This window comes from Anolis carolinensis, chromosome 3, assembly GCF_035594765.1.
Source record: "Anolis carolinensis isolate JA03-04 chromosome 3, rAnoCar3.1.pri, whole genome shotgun sequence".
Lineage (NCBI taxonomy): Eukaryota > Metazoa > Chordata > Lepidosauria > Squamata > Dactyloidae > Anolis > Anolis carolinensis.
In genome coordinates, this window is record NC_085843.1 from 62,948,116 (window position 1) to 62,969,972 (window position 21,857).

The window sequence follows — 21,857 nt, forward strand, 5'->3', positions numbered from 1 at the left end:
TCTCTCCATCTCACTGCATGGAGGATTCTCGCCTGAGTTCCCTCCATCCAAACCTCCAGGTGGTTCTCCGCGCAGCCCACAAGCCTGCTACGACTAAGGCCTACGCCTACAAGATCTCTCAATTTCGTACCTTCCTTCGGTCCAGAAACATCAACTCTATCCCAACCCCGATACCGGTGGTTCTGGACTTCCTCCTTACCCTTTTAGAGCAAAAGCTGTCTCTGGCCTCTATGAAATCCTATCTAGCTGCCCTGTCTTGCTGTTTTCAGCATCATGGCCAGCCTTCCCTGTTTGCGGACCATCTCATAAAAACCTTTTTGAGGGGCTACAATAACCTCTGCCCACCGACGCAGCCACCAATACCTGGTTGGAGCCTCGAGCTCATGTTGTCCCAACTCACGTCCTCCCCTTCCAAACCGCTGGCCTCAGTAGACCTCCATTTGCTTTCATGGAAGGTAGCTTTCTTGGTTGCAGCCTCTGAACTGGCGGCTCTTAGAGTGGACAAACCTTATCTTCGCTTCCACCACAATCGAGCTGTCCTCCGTCTGGACATCACCTTTCTTCCTAAGGTGGTCTCTGCTTTTCACCTTAACCAAGACATTGTGCTCTCGGCCTTCTTTCCTAACCCTTTGTCTCCACTGGAACGGAGACTTCACCTACTAGACGTTAGGAGAGCTCTTCATTTTTATAGGGATTGGACTAGAGCAACACGCAAGACACCGAGACTCTTTGTTGCTTATGCCCCGGACAAACTGGGTAACCCAGTTTTCTCCCAGAGGCTCTCCCACTGGATTGCGCAAGCCATTGAACTTGCTTACCAGCTGGCTAAGCGCCCTCCTCCTCCATCAGTCCGCCCGAGATCAATGAGGGGCCTCTCTACCTCAACTGCCTTTCTCATGGGCATTCTTCTCAACTCTATATGCAAGGCAGAGATCTGGTCAAACCCCTTAACGTTTGTCTCCCACTATAGAGTGGACTCTAAGGCCCAAAGGATTCAGCCTTCGCCAGATCGGTCTTGTCTTCCTGCCTGTCTTAAGGGGCCCTGTTCCCCTTACGGAGCACTTACCCTCTGGTTAAAAAAAGAAAAAAAAGGAGAAACAAAAATCACACCAGGTGTTGTTACTGGTTTAAAATGTTTTATTTCTGTTCCACGTTTTGAGGTTTACGAGAGTATTCTGTAATGAAACTTTGTTTACATTGCTCCTCTTCTGTCCCATACAACGATGGACGCTGTTAGGGGTCTGTTTATCTCTTGTCCTATTTTAGGGACGGATTACACTTTGTTTCTCCTTTTCGGAGATATTGCTAGTTCTGATTGCACTTTACCCGTGCCCACACCAAGTGGCCATGATGTCAAGGGATACACTTTGATACTGTTATGTCTTTCATTATGTGCACGGGGTCCAGGTTTCGACCCCGTTCTGCATTGTGCCTTATTTCTTTTGTACCAAATAAACATTGGGTTTGGACATTCAACTTGTTGTCGCGTTTCCTCTGTCCCACCATCCTAGACCTCAGCTTCCTAGTCTCCATTAGTGTGCATTTACAGAGTACACGAAGAAAAAGGTCAGGTTGCTTACCTGTAACCATATTTCTTCGAGTTTACTCTGTGAATTCACACAAACCCGCCCTTCCATCCCCGCTGACAAACCTCTCCCTTTCTCATTGCCTTTGCGACTCAGGAACTGGGGAGGTAGTGCCGTTGGATCCTGCACAGGCGCAGCCTTCTCCATTAGTACACTCAAAGAAACATGGTGTATTTGTCCAAAATACATGATATCGTGTGGGACAAAAAAAAATTACCTCAGGGATAACAGATACAGATGTCTAAAAGAAAAGTGTTATCTCTTTAAAAGAAAACTGTTCATGGCAAATGACTGAATCTTGAAAGCATTATTTAAAAATCTTTAGATGGCAATAAAATATCTACCCTTTAAGTCTAGTTTTACATAAACTCTGCAACAAAACATGTATCTTGATCACTAAAAATTATCATTTCTTCTAGGATGACAATTAATGCATTATGCCATAAAATTAATCTCTGATAGTCAACCATTTAAAAACATTATTGCCCCAGTTTAGCTAAGAAGGTCTGCTTATTTCCTTTACTTGAAGGAATTGTATATGTTGGAGTGCTGTCTATGATTTTCAAACATATTTAAAACACTCTTGAAAATCTGCATAAACTCAACTCGTACATGGTTTACTTTCAATAATTTAATTATTTTCCACCCAGTGTGTTGTACCATATTCTTCCACATTGCAAAAAAACCCACAAAACTCTCTAAAAAAATAGATATATTAAAAACATTTTTGTAAATAAAAACCATCAAGTTTTAAATAAAAGTCTGCACGAAGCATAAAATCTTGTTTCTTTCATTCTGTTTGGTCAACTGAGAAAGAACATCTGTACCATCATAGTTCCTGTAATTTTCCTTCCTAGCAATTACCCACATGAGAAAAGATCATATGTAGTGTAAGATAAGCAGGATAAAATTGAGCAGTTTCTATCAAGATGGGTAATTTAATGGAAAACCCCTGATTAGGCTAAATTTGCCAATGCGTACTTAAAATGGTATAGCTGAAGTTTAACTTTGACAAAAAAGAGTATATAGTACTATATTAACACAGACTATGACAGACTAGTGCATTAGCCATAGAAATATCTTAATCAAAGATTGTTTTTGTATATATTTATTGTGAGTTGGATCCAGTCTTAGTCTAACTTATAGTAGAATATTGAAATCTTTTAGTCTTCTATCATGAATAACTTCAACTTATTCCAATGTGTCTACAATTTGATGACAACGCATGGAATAATAAAACCTTAGACAGAAAATTAGGTTCAATAAGGACCACTTTATTTGACCTACATCTTATTTATGTTGATTAAAACTGAGTGGAGCAAATGGAGTAAACAACCTGGAAGTTCAGTTGAGGCCACGTGTCTGTCCTAGAATACGTTATCAGCCTTCCCTTGAGCTCCTAACTATTGGACAGCCACTTACAGGAAGGTCCCAGGCAAGTTCCAGGAGCTTATAAGTGACTACAAAAGAACTGGTCAACCTCAAGAATAGACTCCTTCCGCACTCACCAGGTCTCAGAACTTGAATAGACCTTACCCTTCACCAAAAGGGTGACAAGGTTTATGCCAAACTCTTAAACACTACCTTTAAAACTATTTTTTTTTTTGGGGGGGGGGGGGTTGTCATGGGCTTTTGTACTTATAAACCCATTGTTTCAATCAATTGTATCCTTTATGTAGCTTGGAGTGTTCTGAGAACTGAATTCTACATATACCCAGATATCCCAACAGTTATGGTTTTAATGCTTCCTGGAATCCTTTGTTTGTGTATTTTTGGTAATATATAGTAGTAATTTGGGCTTATGGGGTAGGTCCATTTGAATTTGATGCTGTACCTTGACAAAGAATTTTTTGAGTAATTTCTGTAGCTCTTTCAGATATCCATCAGTCAGATATTTAATGTAATTTTGGACTCAGGGGACCTCTATACTGTAGAACTAATGCAGTTTCACAGCACTTTAACTGGCTTTGCTCAGTGCCGTGAATCATGGGAATTGTAGTTTGGTGAGGCACCAGCACTCTTTGCCAGGCAAAGCTAAAGACCTTGTAAAACTCCAAGTCCCATGGATCCACAGCATTGAGTCATGGCATTTAAAGTGATGTCAAATTGCATTTATTATACAGTGTAGAAGATGTACCCTTAGTCACACTATTATCAATAGGTCTGGTAAGGTCTTCCAGAATCAAGGTCCTGGGTCCAGCCCTCAATAGCAAATGACACTGCCACATGATTATACATTGCCAGGTATTCTATATTTGTAAAATTTAGAATAGCTGGAAAATGCTTGGGGAGATTTCATGGCTGCAAAGAGGAGGCTGAGGGCCAAGCTACCCCTAACAATGGCTTGCCACAATGACAGTTGTTCTTCTGGATTGACACAGTTGGATTCCAGCCTTCTTCGTTAAACAATTTAAATGTTCAGTGAATACCCTCTTTTATCGTATATTTTATACTAAGTTAACAAATACAGAACAGTGGTAAGATTTTTATAGTCTTCCGTTATTAACTTTAGAATACAATAGCTACTTAGCATCATACTTAGCATTATACTTAACTCAGATGAGTATATACATTTGTTTGTTTTTAAGTTCCAGGAATAAGATAAGTAATTTATGAATGATTTGCAAATAGACAAATCTCATGACATGTCCAGCACTCTTTTAGTACTTAAAAATTATTTTTCCCCAAAGACAAATCAAGAAGCAGTTATAGTCAGTTTAGAAAATTTGCTGAAGAGATTTTTAAGTGTTTGTTGCATTAAACTTTTGCCAAATGATACACATAGCCATTTATTTTTCTTCGAGCTTCAGCTGAAGACGTTAGCGGGGTTATGGATGTAAATAAATACTAATCAATGGATCTCTGTATTTATTTCTCTGGGAATTATGTACAATTTGAGAGAAACGCACAGCTAGTTGTGGGAATGATTAGTTTTAACCTTGCTCCTTTGCAAGCTTGGTTGGCTTATATTCTATCAACAAGGGACTTAAATTTACTTTGACACATTTTAATTGGCATTTGTGCAACTTGTACACACAGATGCTGAATTCATTGAGAAATCCTGTGTGCCATCTGCTTAACTAGATTTGTTCTCTATTTAAGTATAAAATAAAATAAGTCTAGGGTTTTTCAGCACTTACTCATATATTTAATTGGTGATATTTCCAATTGCCACATTAATAGTGAGTTGCAGTTTGCTTGGTATTAACTGCTGGGTCTAATCAAAAGAAATCTTATTTTACTTGCCCTCTATGACATTTCTGCAATTAGCTCCTTTTCATGTTCTTTTTTAGTTTGCTTTATTCCCTTACACCCAAGCACAGGAAAATCAGTGACTTCCAGCACAGATAAAGTAATAGAAACATTTTAATCAGTTTTTTTCAGTCTGCTGCTCACATGGATGAAGTATATACACACATACTTACATGTACTTGCAAATGTTTTCATATGCATACTTAGTTATGTATAGTAACACCAGTGAATAGTTGTCCTTGTTACAGTAGAGTCTCACTTATCCAAGCTTCGCTTATCCAAGCTTCTGGATTATCCAAGCCATTTTTGTAGTTAATGTTTTCAATATATCATGATATTTTGGGGCTAAATTCGTAAATACAGTAATTATAACATAACATTACTGTGTATTGAACTACTTTTTCTGTCAGATTGGTTGTATAACATGATGCTTTGGTGCTTAATTTGTAAAATCATAAATTAATTTGATGTTTAATAGGCTTTTCCTTAATCCCTCCTTATTATCCAAGATATTCACTTATCCAAGCTTCTGCCAGCCCGTTTAGCTTAGATAAGTGATACTCTACTGTATATGCATTCATTTGAAATACATCTTGACACTCTGTTCCTTTCAGTCCAACAAAGTACCCATAGCACAGAAGAAGACAGAGTCAGTAGCATATGGCTCAACATTAATAGAACTATCTTATTTGCACTGCAGGAATAAATCATAATGAAAATGTATTATTTCCTACCTTTCCACATGGCTTGAGGTAGGGTACAACACAGCTGAAACAGACCCTAAAAATCCATATACCAAAATACAATAAAGACCAACACCAATAAAATGCAGGTTAAAATTCAGGGTTTAAATTTAGATAGGCTTGCCAGAAGATCTAAGTCTTCAGTTGCATTTTGAATTTTGACAGATGATTTAGGTGTCTGGTCACTTCTGGCGAGTTGTTCCACAATCTCTGGGCAGCTGATGAAAAGGTCCTCTGAGTGACAGTTGGCAGTCAGATTTTGGCTGGCTGGAGTAGATGCTGCATAGAGGACTTAAGTATATATTTTTTTTTGGGGGGGGGGGGTTACGTATATGGAAGAAGGTCATTCTGTAGATAACCTGGACTCAGACCATGCTGGCAATCAGTGAAGTGACTTTAATATGGGTGCAATATGCTTGCTCCTAGATGTTTCTGTAACCAATCTGGTTGCCATGTTTTGAACTAATTTGAGTTTCCAAACTTTGGTAGTCAAATGTATAGAAGAAGTCCAACTTTGAAGTTACCGTGCATTACAATCTTCGGTTCTTTTCATAGAATCATAGAATAGTAGAGTTGGAAGAGACCTCATGGGCCATCTAGTCCAACCCCCCTGTTAAGAAGCAGGAAATCGCATTCAAAGCACCCCCGACATATGGCCATCCAGCCTCTGCTTAAAAGCCTCCAAAGAAGGAGCCTCCACCACAGTCCGGGGGAGAGACTTCCACTGCCGAACAGCTCTCACAGTGAGGAAGTTCTTCCTGATGTTCAGATGGAATCTCCTTTCCTGTAGTTTGAAGCCATTGTTCCGTGTCCTAATCTGCAAGGCAGCAGAAAACAAGCTTGCTCTGGAAAGGAGCACAACTGGCATATCAACTGAAGCTGGTAGTAAGCAGTCCTGACAATCACATCGGTCTAGGCTATTTGGAGGGCAGATCTAGGAACATTTCCAAGCTGCAAACACAGGTTTTCAGGGGAGTGTAACTCCATCCAGAACTGGTTGACATGCATCCCACCCTATGCTAGGACCTTTAATCGCAAGTATTTCTGTTATATCTAGTTCATGTGATGCGTCTCTTTTGCTTCTATGCTTCGTCAGCAGTAAAATGGCGTCAGAAAACAAAACTCTCTTAATCTACCTTTTTGCCGCTTCCCAATATTTTGATATTGTGATTATGTTTGGACTTTTTTAAATTCTGGAAAAACACAGTTGTAAAGGACATGTAAAGGATTGTACTGTTAGCAGCAAGAAGTGCTTTCACTAATATTGTATTAATAATGCAGAAATGGTATAAAATTATAAATGCCTAATATTTAACTGTTTGTAATCTTTTCTAACCTAAATGCATTTTAATAATGTATTTTCTCTTTTTCATCTCCATTTCCTATTGAATCTATATTTTAATTGTGTATCTGATTTTTCTTTCCTACCTCATTAATTTGTTGAAATACAAATCGTTGTTTTTGGTAGATGGTAGTTGATTAATTTTCATTGTAGCATTCTTACATTATTTATATTAGGAAATGTGTATTTTCATTGTTTATGGCAGTGGTGTTTCTCATTAAAATGCTTCATCTTTGTTTTAATTAAATCTCCAGATACTTTAATGTGGTCTATCCTTCCATGATACATGCCTAAGAACATACTGTAGCTGTGTTTTCTATCTAAATTTAGTGTTTATTTTAACCATGGTTTTCTGAAAATTTCATTGTTTTTAATGTTAAAAAAATGTAAGTCAAATGTGTAAATTTTGATTTCTTTTAAGAGTAAGATTCAATAAAATTGTTGAAGAGATATACTTATCATCTCAGAAAATGCAGAATAAATCAGCTTATTTAAAGATTAAATAAAAACAATATTTTTCTCTCTAGTGCTACTGCTTTATTGAAAGATGTTGATAACCTGCATATAATAATGTAACTGTCATGAGACCTCTGATACTATAAGCGCTGAGACATAAGAATATATTTTAATCCATTATTCTACTCTGTATATTAATTTCAATCTGCCATAATATAGAATTTTTACCTTTTATATGAAAATAACTAAATGTAACACATTTCATTTGTTACATCAGTTTGACAGAAATCAATAGCTTACCAGTTAAAGATGCTTGCAGAGAAGTGTGTGTATATTGAAGTACAAACTAAAACAGGATCTAAGCAACTATTTCTACAAAGAAGGTGCCAATCAATTTCATTTAAGGGAAGAACAATCAAACATTTACTTGCGAAAGGAAGTTTTTGTCTTGTATTTTAAAATGCATATGCAAATTAGTAAATATCACTTGAGAATTCTCTTCTTTTCTCTCCTAAACCAAAGAAGCTGAAAGCAGTTTTATTCTAATTATATTTTTCTGTGTATTTTGGAATGAAGCATTTTCATCTGGTGCTATATTTTCCCTTCTGGCAATTTTGATATTGACTATTTTGGTCATCCATGAGGAGAAAACAAAAATATATATGCTGTATCTATATATTTTGCATTTTATTTGTATGGTTTTGAAGATTTTTTTAAAAAATCTTCTGCCTAAAGCTAGAAATAATACACTATATTGCTTACAGTGTTCCTTGCAAGGATTTTGAATGAAAGAAGAGATAAATAAATGTAATTAGCAGCCATTACAGATGCAATAAAAATAGTAATAACTCCCCCCCCCCCCCAAGACTTGAAATCTTTAAAAGCCCAGGGACACAAGAGAGTTTTCACCTAGTTTCTAACTTCTCCAGGAGGCAATAAGCCTCTCACAAGGACTGAGGTATCACCACTTACAAGATTGTATCCCTGGAGCCAGTGCGCTCATTATAGCTGAATGGTTGATTTTTTTTGTGTTAAAACTCTTCAGCAAGAGTGTACATTTATGGTTCCTTAGCCTTTAAGCCATAACCAATATACATTCAGAGATCTGGAGTATGTGGTCTTTAACAATCTTATAAGCATCTGGATTAATCAAACTAACATCACCTAGTCCAGTGGTTCTCAACCTGTGGGTCCCCAGGTGTTTTGGTCTACAACTCCCAGAAATTCCAGCCAGTTTACCAGCTGTTAGGGTTTCTGGGAGTTAGCTAAGGACATGGGTTGCTCTGAATTCTCCCTTAAAATCTGGAGAAAAGTGCAACTTTGAACACATATAACACTTATAAACAGTTGGGCCAGTTCTGAGATGAAATCAGCTACAACTACTTAAATGGCCATCCCATATTTTATTTATTTATTTATTTACCTTATTTATACCCTGCCTATCTCTACCCCAAGGGGGAGGGACATATTTTACCCCAGGACATAGGATAGCATTTACTTTCCCTTCTTGCTCTTGTCATTGTGTTGGCCAGTGGGCATGGCATTATATTATAGAAAGACCAGTTCTAGTCTCATTTTTCTATTTTTGTACTGCTCTCATAGTACAATATCTTAACTGACAACAGAATCAGTAATTGAGACAATATGTAGGCCTACGACTCTAACATCATCACTTTTCTTCTCCTGAACAATTTTTAGCACCTTTGCCTGATGAAGAAGCTAGTGAAGCCTCAAATATTTGCATGATGCATTTTCTTCCTTTCAACTTTCTTCGAGGCTTTCACAAACATTGAAAGTGGAAGCACAGCAACATGTACTGAATTTGCGATTTAATGACATACCTTTATACTTCAGGATCCAGTTCCTTTAAAGCTACTGTATAAGAGATGATGACAACTTTATTTCTCTCTGCATCTGGAACCTTAATAAAGAAAAATCCCCTCCCTTGTGTAGCATCCTTTATATTCTGTCATGAAGGAAGTGGATTTTTTAACAACTCACATTCAGAACAATTCTGGCCCAGAAATTGGAGAATCCTCTGACTTTGGGTCCATGTAAACAGTTGGGCCGGTTCCAAGATGGAACCAGCCATAACTATTTTTATTGCTATCCCAAGTTTCCTGGGCTCATGTGGCCTGAGGACACAGGATTGCACTTGCTGTTCCCTTCCTCTCATTTCTCAGCAGTCTCTGGTTGTGATAAGGGCCCTTCCTACCAATCAGCCATCATCTGCAGTGATATTGGCCCGGGTAACAGGGTGGTTGGGTATGGTATAGTGCTTTGATTGTTCGACTAAAATACAAGCTCAGCCATGAAAACCCTTGGACAAGACACATTCTTTCATCCTCAGAGGAAGATAAAGACAAAATCACCTCTGAACAAATCTGGCCAATAAAACCTCAAGACAAATTTTCCTCATAAGTTAGAAACTGTTTGAAGCAACAACACACAAATTCAGGACATCTTTTTTTTTTACTATGTCACTAAAATGCTAATGAGATGTTGAATCAGAGGAAGGAGGATTTCTTTCTCCCATTCTTACATTTTAATTCATCCTTTCCCTTTAAGAAAAAAGTAAGAATTGGAGATTGAATTTTCGATATGTAGCTTTATTGTCATTAGCATTGTTAGGGCTGTCTACTTTTCTTTATGTCTTTCTGCTAGTGAAAGCATAGGAATGCTAATGAGCTTGAGCTATGACATCCAGAAGGTTTCTTCTCTGACTCACATTACCCTCCCTCTGAGCTTTGCAAACACAAGGGAATGGGAGGGGGAAAGGGGTCTGACAGCAAGGTTCCAGATGGTATCCAACAGGCAAGTGCACTGCTGCTGTGATCCATCAGCTTTCAACCATTTTCATACAGAAAATACAGCATACATGCATAATACAAGATATTAAGATGGGTTCATGTGCTTAAGTATGTCACAGTATTGTGTTCTTTTTAGTTTGTTTTAAATTAGATTTCAGATTCTAGTTTATTTTTAATTGTGGATTTTTATTTATTGATTACTTATCTGTTATATACTGAATGCATACTTAAGCTTCCTGAAACAACTCAGAAAAAATACTTATATATATAAGATATAAGATTTAACAATAAAGAAATATAAAACAAATATTTAGCTGCATGGAATGTATTTTATAAGATGTATTTTTAAATTATATCTGATAGACAATGCTGGTGACATATTTTGTGGAATGGAAATTACTATCTGTATCTCATATTCCATGGGAGGAGCCAGCTTAATTGCCTTGGAAATAGATGGAACAATGCTGCACAAAAAGTGATATGCTCTTATTTACTGACAGCATCATTCTATCTCTGTAGTTTTATCTGAACAAATCTATCTATTTATGGAAATCTATTTCTATTCATAATGAAGAGTGAAAGGAGTGACCAAGAATATTAATATCTTTTCTGTCATACTTTTAAGTGAGATAATAATGTTATCTTCCAGAAAACTACAACGGCTCTAAAAAGTGAATAACGAGCATTATAATTTATATTGCAGTACTTGTTTAACTATTACATCTAAGAAGCACCAGAACAATTGAACATTGTTTGAAAATCCATTCAGTAGAGTGACCCATAAATATCCCCCCCCCCAAAAAAGGGGGATTTGCTATAAACCATCTGAACTTCTGATGGTTCCTCTGTGACAAATACAGCAAACAATTCCTCCCTATTTTTCCCTGTATCAGGAGCGACTTGAGAAACTGCAATCTGACTAGTAATCTGACAGATAAGCATACCAAAACATTAGTTTTGCCTTTCCCATTCCATTGCTTTCCTTCCCTGCTTTTGTAAATGTTTTGCTTCAGCTCAGGGAATTAAGTGATGAAAGTAAATTTTCCATCTCAGTCACTCAGCCACAGCTCTTTGGTCTTTCTTAGCTGGGCCAGAATGAAGCAGAGGCCACATCTTTTATCTACTATTCAATTTGATTGTACAGTTGCCCATCACTTGTTGTAAAGTAGGATGACAGTGTGTTGAACTATATACTGCAGTCCATCTTTTTATATTATAGAGCTGTAACAATCTAACTCCTCAAGCAGCTTCAAGACACAAGCTGATTGCGAGGCCTGAGACTAGACCCTCAGCCAAAGACACAGGAAGAGAATAAATGGTGCTATCCCATGTGCAGTAGACGGAGAATCTAATAGGCTTAAGAGAACCTCAAGGTTTGTAAGGATGCAATATTTAGAGAAAGAAATAAGGAGGAAATTCAATTCCTAGCAAGCCTAGGAGAATTAACATGGGTTATTAACACTAGCATGGGTTATTGACCAACTTAGGAGAGAGAAGTGGAACTTTCTGTTGGTAAGAACTGTTTGACACTGGATTGTGCTGCCTCCGAGTGTGGTGGAGTCCCATTTTCTGGAAGTTTTTAAACAGAGGATGGGTGGCTCTTTGTAAGGAGAGCTTTGCTTATGTATTCCTGCATGGCAAGGATTTGGATGGTTCTTGTGATCTCTTCCAACTTCATGATTCTGTGATTCTAGAAGGAAATGTAATGGAAAACTTTGGAATGGTGTGTGACTGGCTAGAATTCTGAATGGAAGCATTTCACTGTGGAACATTTTGTTTTAATCCCATTTGTTATTTTATATGTCATTGTTTAGCTTTCCAACAACTTTTAGTTTACAGATAAGAGACATATGTTGAAAATTTAGACTTGGACAACTAAAGGAACATGCTGTACTGTATTACAAAGTATTTTGCTAATACAGCTTCAAAGGAATATGCACTGTCAGTTTACTTTTGAGACTCAACATATAAGGGACAAGGGAAAATATTGCTTTTTACAAGAAGTGATACTTAAATTTATAATTTTAAATCCGATTGCCAATGCCTAAGGCAATCCCAAGCTGCAAAAATAATTACATGACTGATATCTTCAGAGTAATCTTTAATGGATTATATTCTGTTAGCTTTTCATTATGTTATTTTATAATTCTTTGATGTTCTCTTGAATCATTTTGTAGTCGGCTAGTTAATTGGTGGAAAGTTCTTATTTATAGACAAGATAAAGCATATGTAACAGATTTTATCCTGGCAAGTATAGAAATTATTCAAATAATTTACTTCTATTGTTGTAATATTGAGGTTCTTTGTTGCTTCAAATGTATAAAAAAACCAAGGAGTTATCTGAGAAGGGTTTGTTATACTTTTTATGAGTTTTTCCAGGCATAAAAGGCACTTCAGATTTGTAAGAAACATTTACTTATACTTTTAAAAAAATTCTTTAAAATATCTTTATACCAAAATCTTATTAAAATATTTGTTTGCTCTTTGCGTTTCTGTTATACTCTTGAATTGAAAATCTCATCCTTACCTTAAAACAAGCTCATGTCTTGGCTCCAAACAGCTTTATTGCACCGTGACAACAGAATTCTCTTGTTTTTCAAGCTTTTGTCAAAATAAATAAATAACAACATAGCCTTTAACAAACTGCTCTTTCCGCTCTTTTGAAACTTCTGGTTAGTTATGGTGCACTATTCAGAGATTTTAAATGATCTGCTTTAAATGTCTATAATTTAAATATGCATGATATCTTTCTGCCAAGAAAAGGTCTTACTCTCATGGCTGTGCCATCTAACAGAACAAAAATTTTGAAAACACTAAGTGAAGACAAATTAGCAGAACACATTGAAATATATTGTTTAAAGTATTAGGTTTTTACGTGTCCATTATGCAAAGTAGAGGGATATATGGGCATCGTGGCAGTTTATTCCAAATTAAAAGCAATTATATAAATGATCATATCAAAATAGCACTGAATTAAGAACCATCTAAAGAATGTAAAATATAATGAATGAGAAAATGAGCAGCACATACACACCCATTAACAGATAAAAACATGTTGAAAATGCCTTTTCCTCCTGCCCCACTCCCTTTGTCCCCTATAGAGTGTAAATGTGTTTAATTGCCTTTGTGGGATATATCCATGGATGTGCTGCTATTTGTTTGTATTTTTTATGTTCAGTGCAGTTTTTTTTATATAGTGCATAAATCTTGGACTGAATTATTGGACAGGAAGGGCAGAATTAGAAAAATTATGCAGAAGGGGGGTGGGTTGCATGTTCTGGTGCATTTCTCCCACCGCCTGGGCTGTTATTTTAGATGTGAAGAGCTCTTATCAATGACAGCTGATGGATTATATTAATTTGAAGAAGCTGTCCAAACTGACAGACTTTATTTCCAAAAAGGTTTTAGCATTTGAGATAGCTCTTTTAAAATCCAGACTAAAGATGATTTGCTGCCTTTCTTTTATGAAAGTCATCAGCCACAACTAGTACCCCTCCCTTGCAGACTAATAGAACATATGTAAGCTTTGCCCTTGAACTTACTTAATATTTCTCTATTTGGCAATATTTCATACTCACACTGTATTAGCACAACATAAAAATAATGTTTTGAAGGCATTATAGAGAAACTTGATAATATACAGTGCATAAAATATTTAAGCAAACTTGTTTCCCACTATTTGGTTGTAGTTATGATTTTAAACATGTGATATGGAGAAATAGCTATAATCAGGAAGAAGATGTTTACAATGAGAAGATATTCAGAAGTATCATGGATGTAGCTGTGCAATGACTGTGGAAGTTCTCAAGGAGTTAAAATAAAAGCCTTCTATCAAATATGCATGCTTTCCTATGGTCAGAAATGGCATACTTCTAAGTTAAAAAGTGAAAGACTATATTAGGTATAAATTATACTTCTGCAAATTGTAATGCCATAAAGTACAGGGAACACGAAAATCGTATCTGCTCCCTAACACAATGATCCTGTGCATTCAAAGGAATAGATGCTTGAGGAAAATGTCCTTAAAATCACTGATGCATATATTGATTTTCTTCCCCCATCCCTTTCTCTCTTTCAGTACTGCGAGATGACTTTAGACAAAACCCTTCTGATGTTATGGTAGCAGTTGGTGAACCAGCTGTGATGGAATGCCAACCACCTAGAGGCCATCCTGAGCCTACAATTTCATGGAAAAAAGATGCATCCCCTCTTGATGACAAAGATGAAAGAATAACAGTAAGTATATAAATTTATATAAAAGAAATATCTAATCAAACCCTAGAAAAATAATTATGAGTGTCTATGTACATCATAATGGGATAATCTAATATGCAGCAAGAGTATTAATGCATGTGGGGTTTAGCACTGGAAGAGCACACATTAATTTGTGCTTCTACTTCCTGTAAAAATGTTAAAGTATACAGTCAAATTGCTAATTCTTCATGAGTGTACAATATAATCCAGACAAGGGATGTATTCCCTTACTTCATGTGGCTATGCAAAACCACAGATAACAGAAAACCCTATTGAAATGAAGGACTTCCAGACCAAGACTACCATAAGGTTGTGTTGTAGGATCTAGAAAATGTACCTTACATCACACAGTCCTAAACACTTGGGAAGTATTCAACTTGTGGTTTAGTGACATGAAATCCAACATATCTATCTTGTTTGCTGTGTCATAACTATGTCGTTGTTGTTATTGTTGTTGTTGTTGTTGTTGTTAAATGTGAGAAAACTGTAGACCAGGGGTCCTCAAACTTTTAAAGCAGAGGGCCGGTCCACAATCCTTCAGACTGTGGAGGGGCCGAATTATCATTTGGAAAAAAAAAAACCGAACAAATTCCTATGCACACTGCACATGTCTTATTTGTAGTGCAAAACAACAACAACAATGAAAGAACAATACAATACAATATTTAAAAATGAAAACAATTGTAACCAACATAAACCTATCAGGATTTCAATGGGAAGTGTGGGCCTGCTTCTGGCCAATGAGATAGTCAAGTTAATTAGGATTGTTGTTGTTGTTGTTGTGTGCCTTCAAGTCATTTCAGACTTTGGGCGAGCCTAAGTCTAAAATTATTTATTTATTCATTTACTACATTTATTTATTACATTTATATCCCGCCCTTCTCACCCCGAAGGGGACTCAGAGCAGCTGTATGTACATACAATATATTATATTATTAGCATAGCAAAATATTAGCATTATATATTACTATATTGAACTATACCACTATACTGTAATATTATATGTAATATACATCATATAATTAATATTATTATATGGTATTATTAGTATTATATCATATAACATTATAATATTATTATCAATATTATATGTATATACAATATATTACATTATTTAAAATGATATAAAATATTATATTATAAAACTGAGGGTGGGGGCCAGGTAAATGACCTTGGAGGGCCGCATCCGGCCCCCGGGCCTTAGTTTGGGGACCCCTGCTGTAGACTATAGTTAGCTTTATATTTGCGATAATTTGTATAGTGTATCTGAGCATGGACTTAGAGATAGAAAAATGGGATGATTTCTTCTTCATATGCTAATCTCATGCTCCAGAAGTACTATATTATACTAGAAGAATTAAGAATGCTTTAATACAATTCTTTTATTAATACTAGCAAAATCCCAAAATGAAGCATATTTGAGTATTTTGTATTTTTAAAATAATTGATCTTTCTTTCAGCAGGATTTTCAATATGAAGACATGAGAATACATGTTATATTGTTTTTAAATATAATGTCTGGGCTTATGCTTTATATATTATCTTTGTTGTTGTTATTAACTGACATGGAGCCCCCGATGGTATAGTGGATTAAAGCCTTGTGACTTGAAGGTTGGGTTGCTGATCTGACAGCTGCCAGGTTCGAATCCCACCTGGGGAGAGCGCGGATGAGCTCCCTCTATCAGCTCCAACTCCATGCGGGGACATGACAGAAACCTCCCACAAGGATGATAAAAACATCAAAACATCCGGGCATCCCCTGGGCAACATCCTTGCAGACGGCCAATTCTCTCACACCAGAAGCAATTTGCAGTTTCTCAAGTTGCTCCTAACACGAAAAAAAATTAACTGACATGAAGTCAACTCCAACTTATAGCAATCCTATGAATGAGTGAACTCCACATCACCATATCATCTACAACTTTTCTGAGGTCTTGCAGACTCAGGATCATGTCTTTCTCGATTTAATCAATCCATCTGTAATGCAGTCTTCCTTTATTCCTATTGTCTTCATTATTTTCTTTTCTAGTGAGTCATAGCTTTAATCCAAGGTATGACAGTATCGGTTTAATAATCTTGGCTTCTGGGGAGTGTCAAGCTCTATTTCCTCTCGGACCCATTTATTGATATTTTTAGCAGTCCACTGTATCTGTAGAACTCCTCTGCACATGTTTGCAATATGATTTCTAGTGTCTACAATTTTCATGAAAAAGATGTTGAAAAGGGTCTTCTGTGCCTCCTTCTGTGCAGTACAAACAAATGTTAGCAATGTTGCCACTGCTTTTCTCTGAAAGATACCTCATCAATGCCATCCTTTACTGTCTGACAAATGGCATATTTATTCAAGAAAGAATCATTTGGAGATGAACTTATAATTTTAAAAAATAGAATAACATTATTTGTCATTGTACTATTGCACAACGAAATTACATGCCTTCCCCTGCACACACCATGAAGTGAAAGCTACACTCAGAGCACTTCAGAGAAAGAATCTAAAGGAACAGGCATACCACCACAGCTGCCTCAAGCTTTTGAGATAGAACACACAACGTGTTGCCCTCCAGGTGTTTGGGACTCCAACTCTCAGAAGCCCTAACCAACTTGTTCTACAGTCAGGAATTCTGGGAGATGAAGTCCAAAACACCTGGAAGGCCACAGGTTGTGTAGGCCTGAGATAGCATTTACTTTAGTTCTAACTAATATCTTTCAACAAATATGGCCTACAAATTGGAAATGCTCAATATTAATTCCAGTCCTCAAGAAATGGGTCAGCAGAGATTTCAGTAACTACAGAACTATTGCAATAATCTCCTATGCAAGCAAACTGGTGCTCCATTTTTATCATATATGGAGCAAGAAATTGCAGATGTTTAAGGAATCTTCGTAAAGATGACTAAACTGAGATTATTGTAATGGACTTACCTTGAGAAAACATTACTTACTAGAAAATTCAATAATTGGTAAGGTAAAGGACAGTAGGAAAAGAGGAAGATTGCATTCTGGATGGATACACTCTCACATCTGCAAGTGCTGAGTAGAGCTGTTGAGGATAGGGTGATTTGGAAATCTGTTACTCAGATGGTTACCATAAGTCAAGGTTGACTTGATAGCGGTTAATAACACTACAAATACAACAATGCTTACCCTTAAGCCCTGATCAATATATTTTGGCCCCGTTGCGGGAGCATATTGTAACCGGATTTTAATTTTTGTGACTGTTTTGAATTGTTTGTTCTTGTTTTATGTTTATTGTTTTACTATGTTTAATTTGTTGTATGGTTTCTTTTCGGCAATGGAATGTTTTGCCATGTTGAAAACCACTCTGAGTCCTCTCGAGAATATTGGGAGGTATATAATTAAGGTTTTATTATTATTTATTATTATAATATAACACAGGATCAGGGGCAAAGCTCCATGAAACAGAGTTGTTGAATTCAGTCTTAGCATATATAAGACTGAATAGACAGACCCAGTTGACTCAAGGGACATGTTAGTTTTAACTGATTTCTGCCTCATTGATTTCAATGAATAGGTTCTAGTGAGACTTGTAAGAAAATGTGCAAGGTATCATATGTTCATAAACATAGACATCCTTCAACTACTTTCTAGAATTGAGAGATCCTTGGAAACACATGTCACAGTGTTCAAAACAGTAATGGTAATATAGAGAATATTGTAACTACTATCTGAAAAATTTAGAACCATAATTGGTTTGACTTATTAAAGATGTGAAAATCCTTTCAGTCACAACTTACCTAAATTTCTTTGAATTTGGCCTCCGTTTTCTTCTTATCATTTTTATACCAGATTGGACGAATTTCCTCCTGCGCAAAAATTCATATTTTTATACATTTTCACTTTTATTTGGAAGCTTGCCTAATTACCAGAATGTCTCCACAATATGCCTTTTTCAATTATGTACGTTTTAGCTATTTCCATTTTGAAATAGGCTCATTGTTTTTGTGCACACTTTCATTCTCAGACATGCACAATAAGCTTCAATGGAAGGCACTTTGTTACATAATAAATCTTGGCATGAGAGATAATGAAGCTGCATTGGATCCCATGGTGAAGAAAGTTGAGATAAATTATAAGCCAACAAATAATCTACATCCAGGATAGCATTTGAATCTAACAAAATGAATTTTTATTCCGAAATATACCGTATGTGTTTTTTAATTCTCATCATATTCCATGTTTATGTTATGGAAAACAGTTTAAAGTTGACATGAATTAAGTGCTTGCTGTATAAGTAAAGTCTGGAGAATTATATGCATAAATATATAATACTTTATGTATGCATTAAATGGACAGTGCATTGAGGTAATTTGCAGTTGGCTTCAAACAGTGGAAGGCTTGGCCTAGGGAACTGGGTTAAATACTATGAATCTAATTTTCTTTCTTTTATAATCACACTTGTGTATCATTTATTCCAATAATTGTCATTCACATTTTAAAAGGAAATCCTTGAGAAGCAATTCATCTTTTTATGTATGTGATTCTCATCTTTTTAGAGCACGTTTTAACATGAATAATGCATGGAAATTTTCATTATGGTTGTGTGCGTAATTCAGATTTGAAATGACTTATAGTTCAGATAAGTTGTAGCTTCATTTCTGTTCTGCCTGACCCTGTAAGAAGCACACCAGAAATCTACTGTGTTTGTATGTCTTGTAAAATTAAGTTTTATAAGCACAATTTGTATTGGAAAAATGATACCGAGAAAGGGTTGGAAAAAAGTAAATCAGTTGCTTTCTGGAAAGAATGCCTGAAACATTAGTTCAATCAAAAATTATTTGTTTACTGTGTTGATAGAAAAAATAAATTATTCCCAAATGCTATTCAGTTTTCTTTGAAAACATTCAGAATTCTATTTGTCTTTCTTTCAAATTCAAACATTTAAAGTATCTAGATGACTAGAAAGCAAAACATAAAAAGAAATGGAAAAGTTATTATGTCTGTCAACCAAAGGAAAACTCTGTGTAACAGATAAAAAAAGAAACTAAAAGAAAATTAATCTCCATCCAAAAGATGAATTGTTCTGATAGAGGAAGGGTCAAAGAGAAGATGACAAACTATGCATTCAGGGAACATATCCAGGGATTACCTATGTTGGCCATGCAGCAAAATGCCCCAAACATCCAAAATCCACAAAAACAGTATATTATAATATTTTAATATAATAAATGATAATTATATATTATTTAATTACTAATTTTTCATGACGATAATATTGTTTATTATTATTTATGATGAATCTGGGGTTAATGGATGAGGAAGCAATACTTTTAACCTTGAAATGTCTGCTTCTGGTACTTTTTGACAAAACTCTCAATATGTGATATTATTTATTCCTTTGGTCTCTTTATTTTCATAATTACTGTTGCATCTGTAACTGTTATTGCACTGTTCAAGTATGCTGGATAATTTAGATATAGCTGTGGATCTTGGGGTTGATTTTTTTTTACCAGATTGGAATGCTCTCAGTAATTTAATTGGCTGTAGCTGTATGAATAAAATGAATTGTTAAAAGGTCATTAGGAATTGCTATTTTGCAGCAGATACTGAAGATTTCTTTTGAATTATTGGACAGACCTGAATGTATTTGTTACAGTTTGTTTAGACTCAGACCCCTTCTACACTGCATTATAAAATCCAGATTATCTGTTTTGAACTGGATTATATGGCAGTGTAATAATAATAATAATAATAATAATAATAATAATAATAATAATAATATAATAATTAATTTTAGTTTCCAAGGCTTCTTCAATTTTTCTGGTGTTCAGCCAGTACTTTCTGATCAGGTATTGCTTGATTTTGTCATTCTTCAGTTTCTTCTCTTTCATATTTTTCAGGTTACTTGCATCTGATCTAAGTTTCTTGATTTTCAACTCTAGCCTGACCTTCCACTTTGGTTTTCCAGTCGATTTTCTTTGGGGCTGCCTTGGTTGTAGGAGCCCAAGCTCTTCTGTTACTATCACTGCTGCACTGTAGGCATACTGGTTTGTTTGTTCAATTGATGTTATCTGGACAGTGGAGAGTGCTGCATTCACATCTTTCATGAGAGGCGCCAGGTGTCTCTTGGGCACTGTTTTTAGAGTTGGGAGCCGCTGTCTTATTGCATTTGCTGCAGCATGAGCCATGATCTTCTTCTTCAGCTCTTGTTGTCTTGCTGTCAAGGTTCCTGATGGTTCAACAGGTGTTTCAAGTGCTGGTTTTTCAAATTCTCGCAAAAGCTCCACACTTTCTTCTGGTTCAATCTGTTCTATACCCTGCCCCATCTGGGCCAAGCCCAGTCCTAACAGGCAATACAAAACACAACAATAAAACAAATCAATCAGCAATAAAACAAATCATAAAACTAATCTGGTCACATAAAATTTTATACTTTGATAAAATCCTGGGTTGGCTCCTAAAAGGAACTGGGCCAAAGAGAGTGTCAGTAGTGTCAGATACAATTGGGGAGGGACAATACCAAAACTATTGTCCCAATTGAAGTGCTAGGGGAGGCATAAACAAGAGAAACTATGGCCGGCTAAGGAATAAAGTACAGTAAAAATAAGCAACAGGTCAGTCATTTACTATGGAAGTCAGTCACCAAAGGACTGTTGGAAGAGCCAGGTTTTCAGGCTCTTCCGAAAAATAAGGAGGGTAGGGGCCTGCCTGATCTCCCTGGGGAAAGAGTTCCAGAGCTGGGGGGCCACGATGGAGAAGTCCTTCTCCCTCGTCCCCACAAACTGCGATTGCAAAGGGTGATGGGAGCAAGAGGAGGGCCTCCCTCGACGAGCATAGAGTCCGTGCAGGTTCATAGGGGAAAATGAAGGTAGGTGGGTCCCAAACCATTTAGGGCTTTGTAGTATAGACTCACATAATCAAGTTCAAAGCAGATAATGTGGATTATCTGCTTTAGCAATCTGGATTATATGACAGTGTAGAAGGGGCCAGAGTGTGCTGAGCTATAATTAATAAAGTGTTTATGTGACCCCCTTTTAACTGATTTTTGATAGATAACAATGCAAATTTCCCAGGAACCATTGACATTTTGAAAGCTAATGAAATGTGGAAGTGCATTTCTAGGTAACTTTAGAATAGGGAATAAATCAGTTTGTCTCATACAAAAGAAAATAGACGGATAGTAGGGAAGTGTGATCCATTAAAAACGATTCAAAAGTCATTACAAAACAGGGGGCTCTGGTGTTTTGTTTCTAAAGTGATTCTAAAGTATAGTTGGAGAAAAAATTATTTCTATAATGAGAATAATGAAATTTTGTTACTTTTTTGTTACAGTAATTGCACTTAAATTACTATAATTGGGGAAACTTCAGGGGCTGCATTCTTTTAAAGCAATTGGGGTGAAACTTGCTATAATGGTAGAGCACATTTACCACTATTTGCCCACCAAATTTCAGAA

At 36.2% G+C, this 21,857-nt stretch overlaps 1 protein-coding gene across 3 annotated transcripts in view; it reads left to right on the forward strand.

The window, feature by feature from the left end:
• The window catches only part of robo1 (roundabout guidance receptor 1), a 922,568-nt gene that overhangs the window by 757,815 nt on the left and 142,896 nt on the right, over positions 1 to 21,857 (forward strand). For all 3 annotated transcript variants that reach the window (XM_062974986.1, XM_062974987.1, XM_062974988.1), the window contains one exon: positions 14,268 to 14,425. In XM_062974986.1, the coding sequence (XP_062831056.1) occupies positions 14,268 to 14,425 (158 nt within the window). The remainder of the gene's footprint in view (positions 1 to 14,267; positions 14,426 to 21,857) is intronic.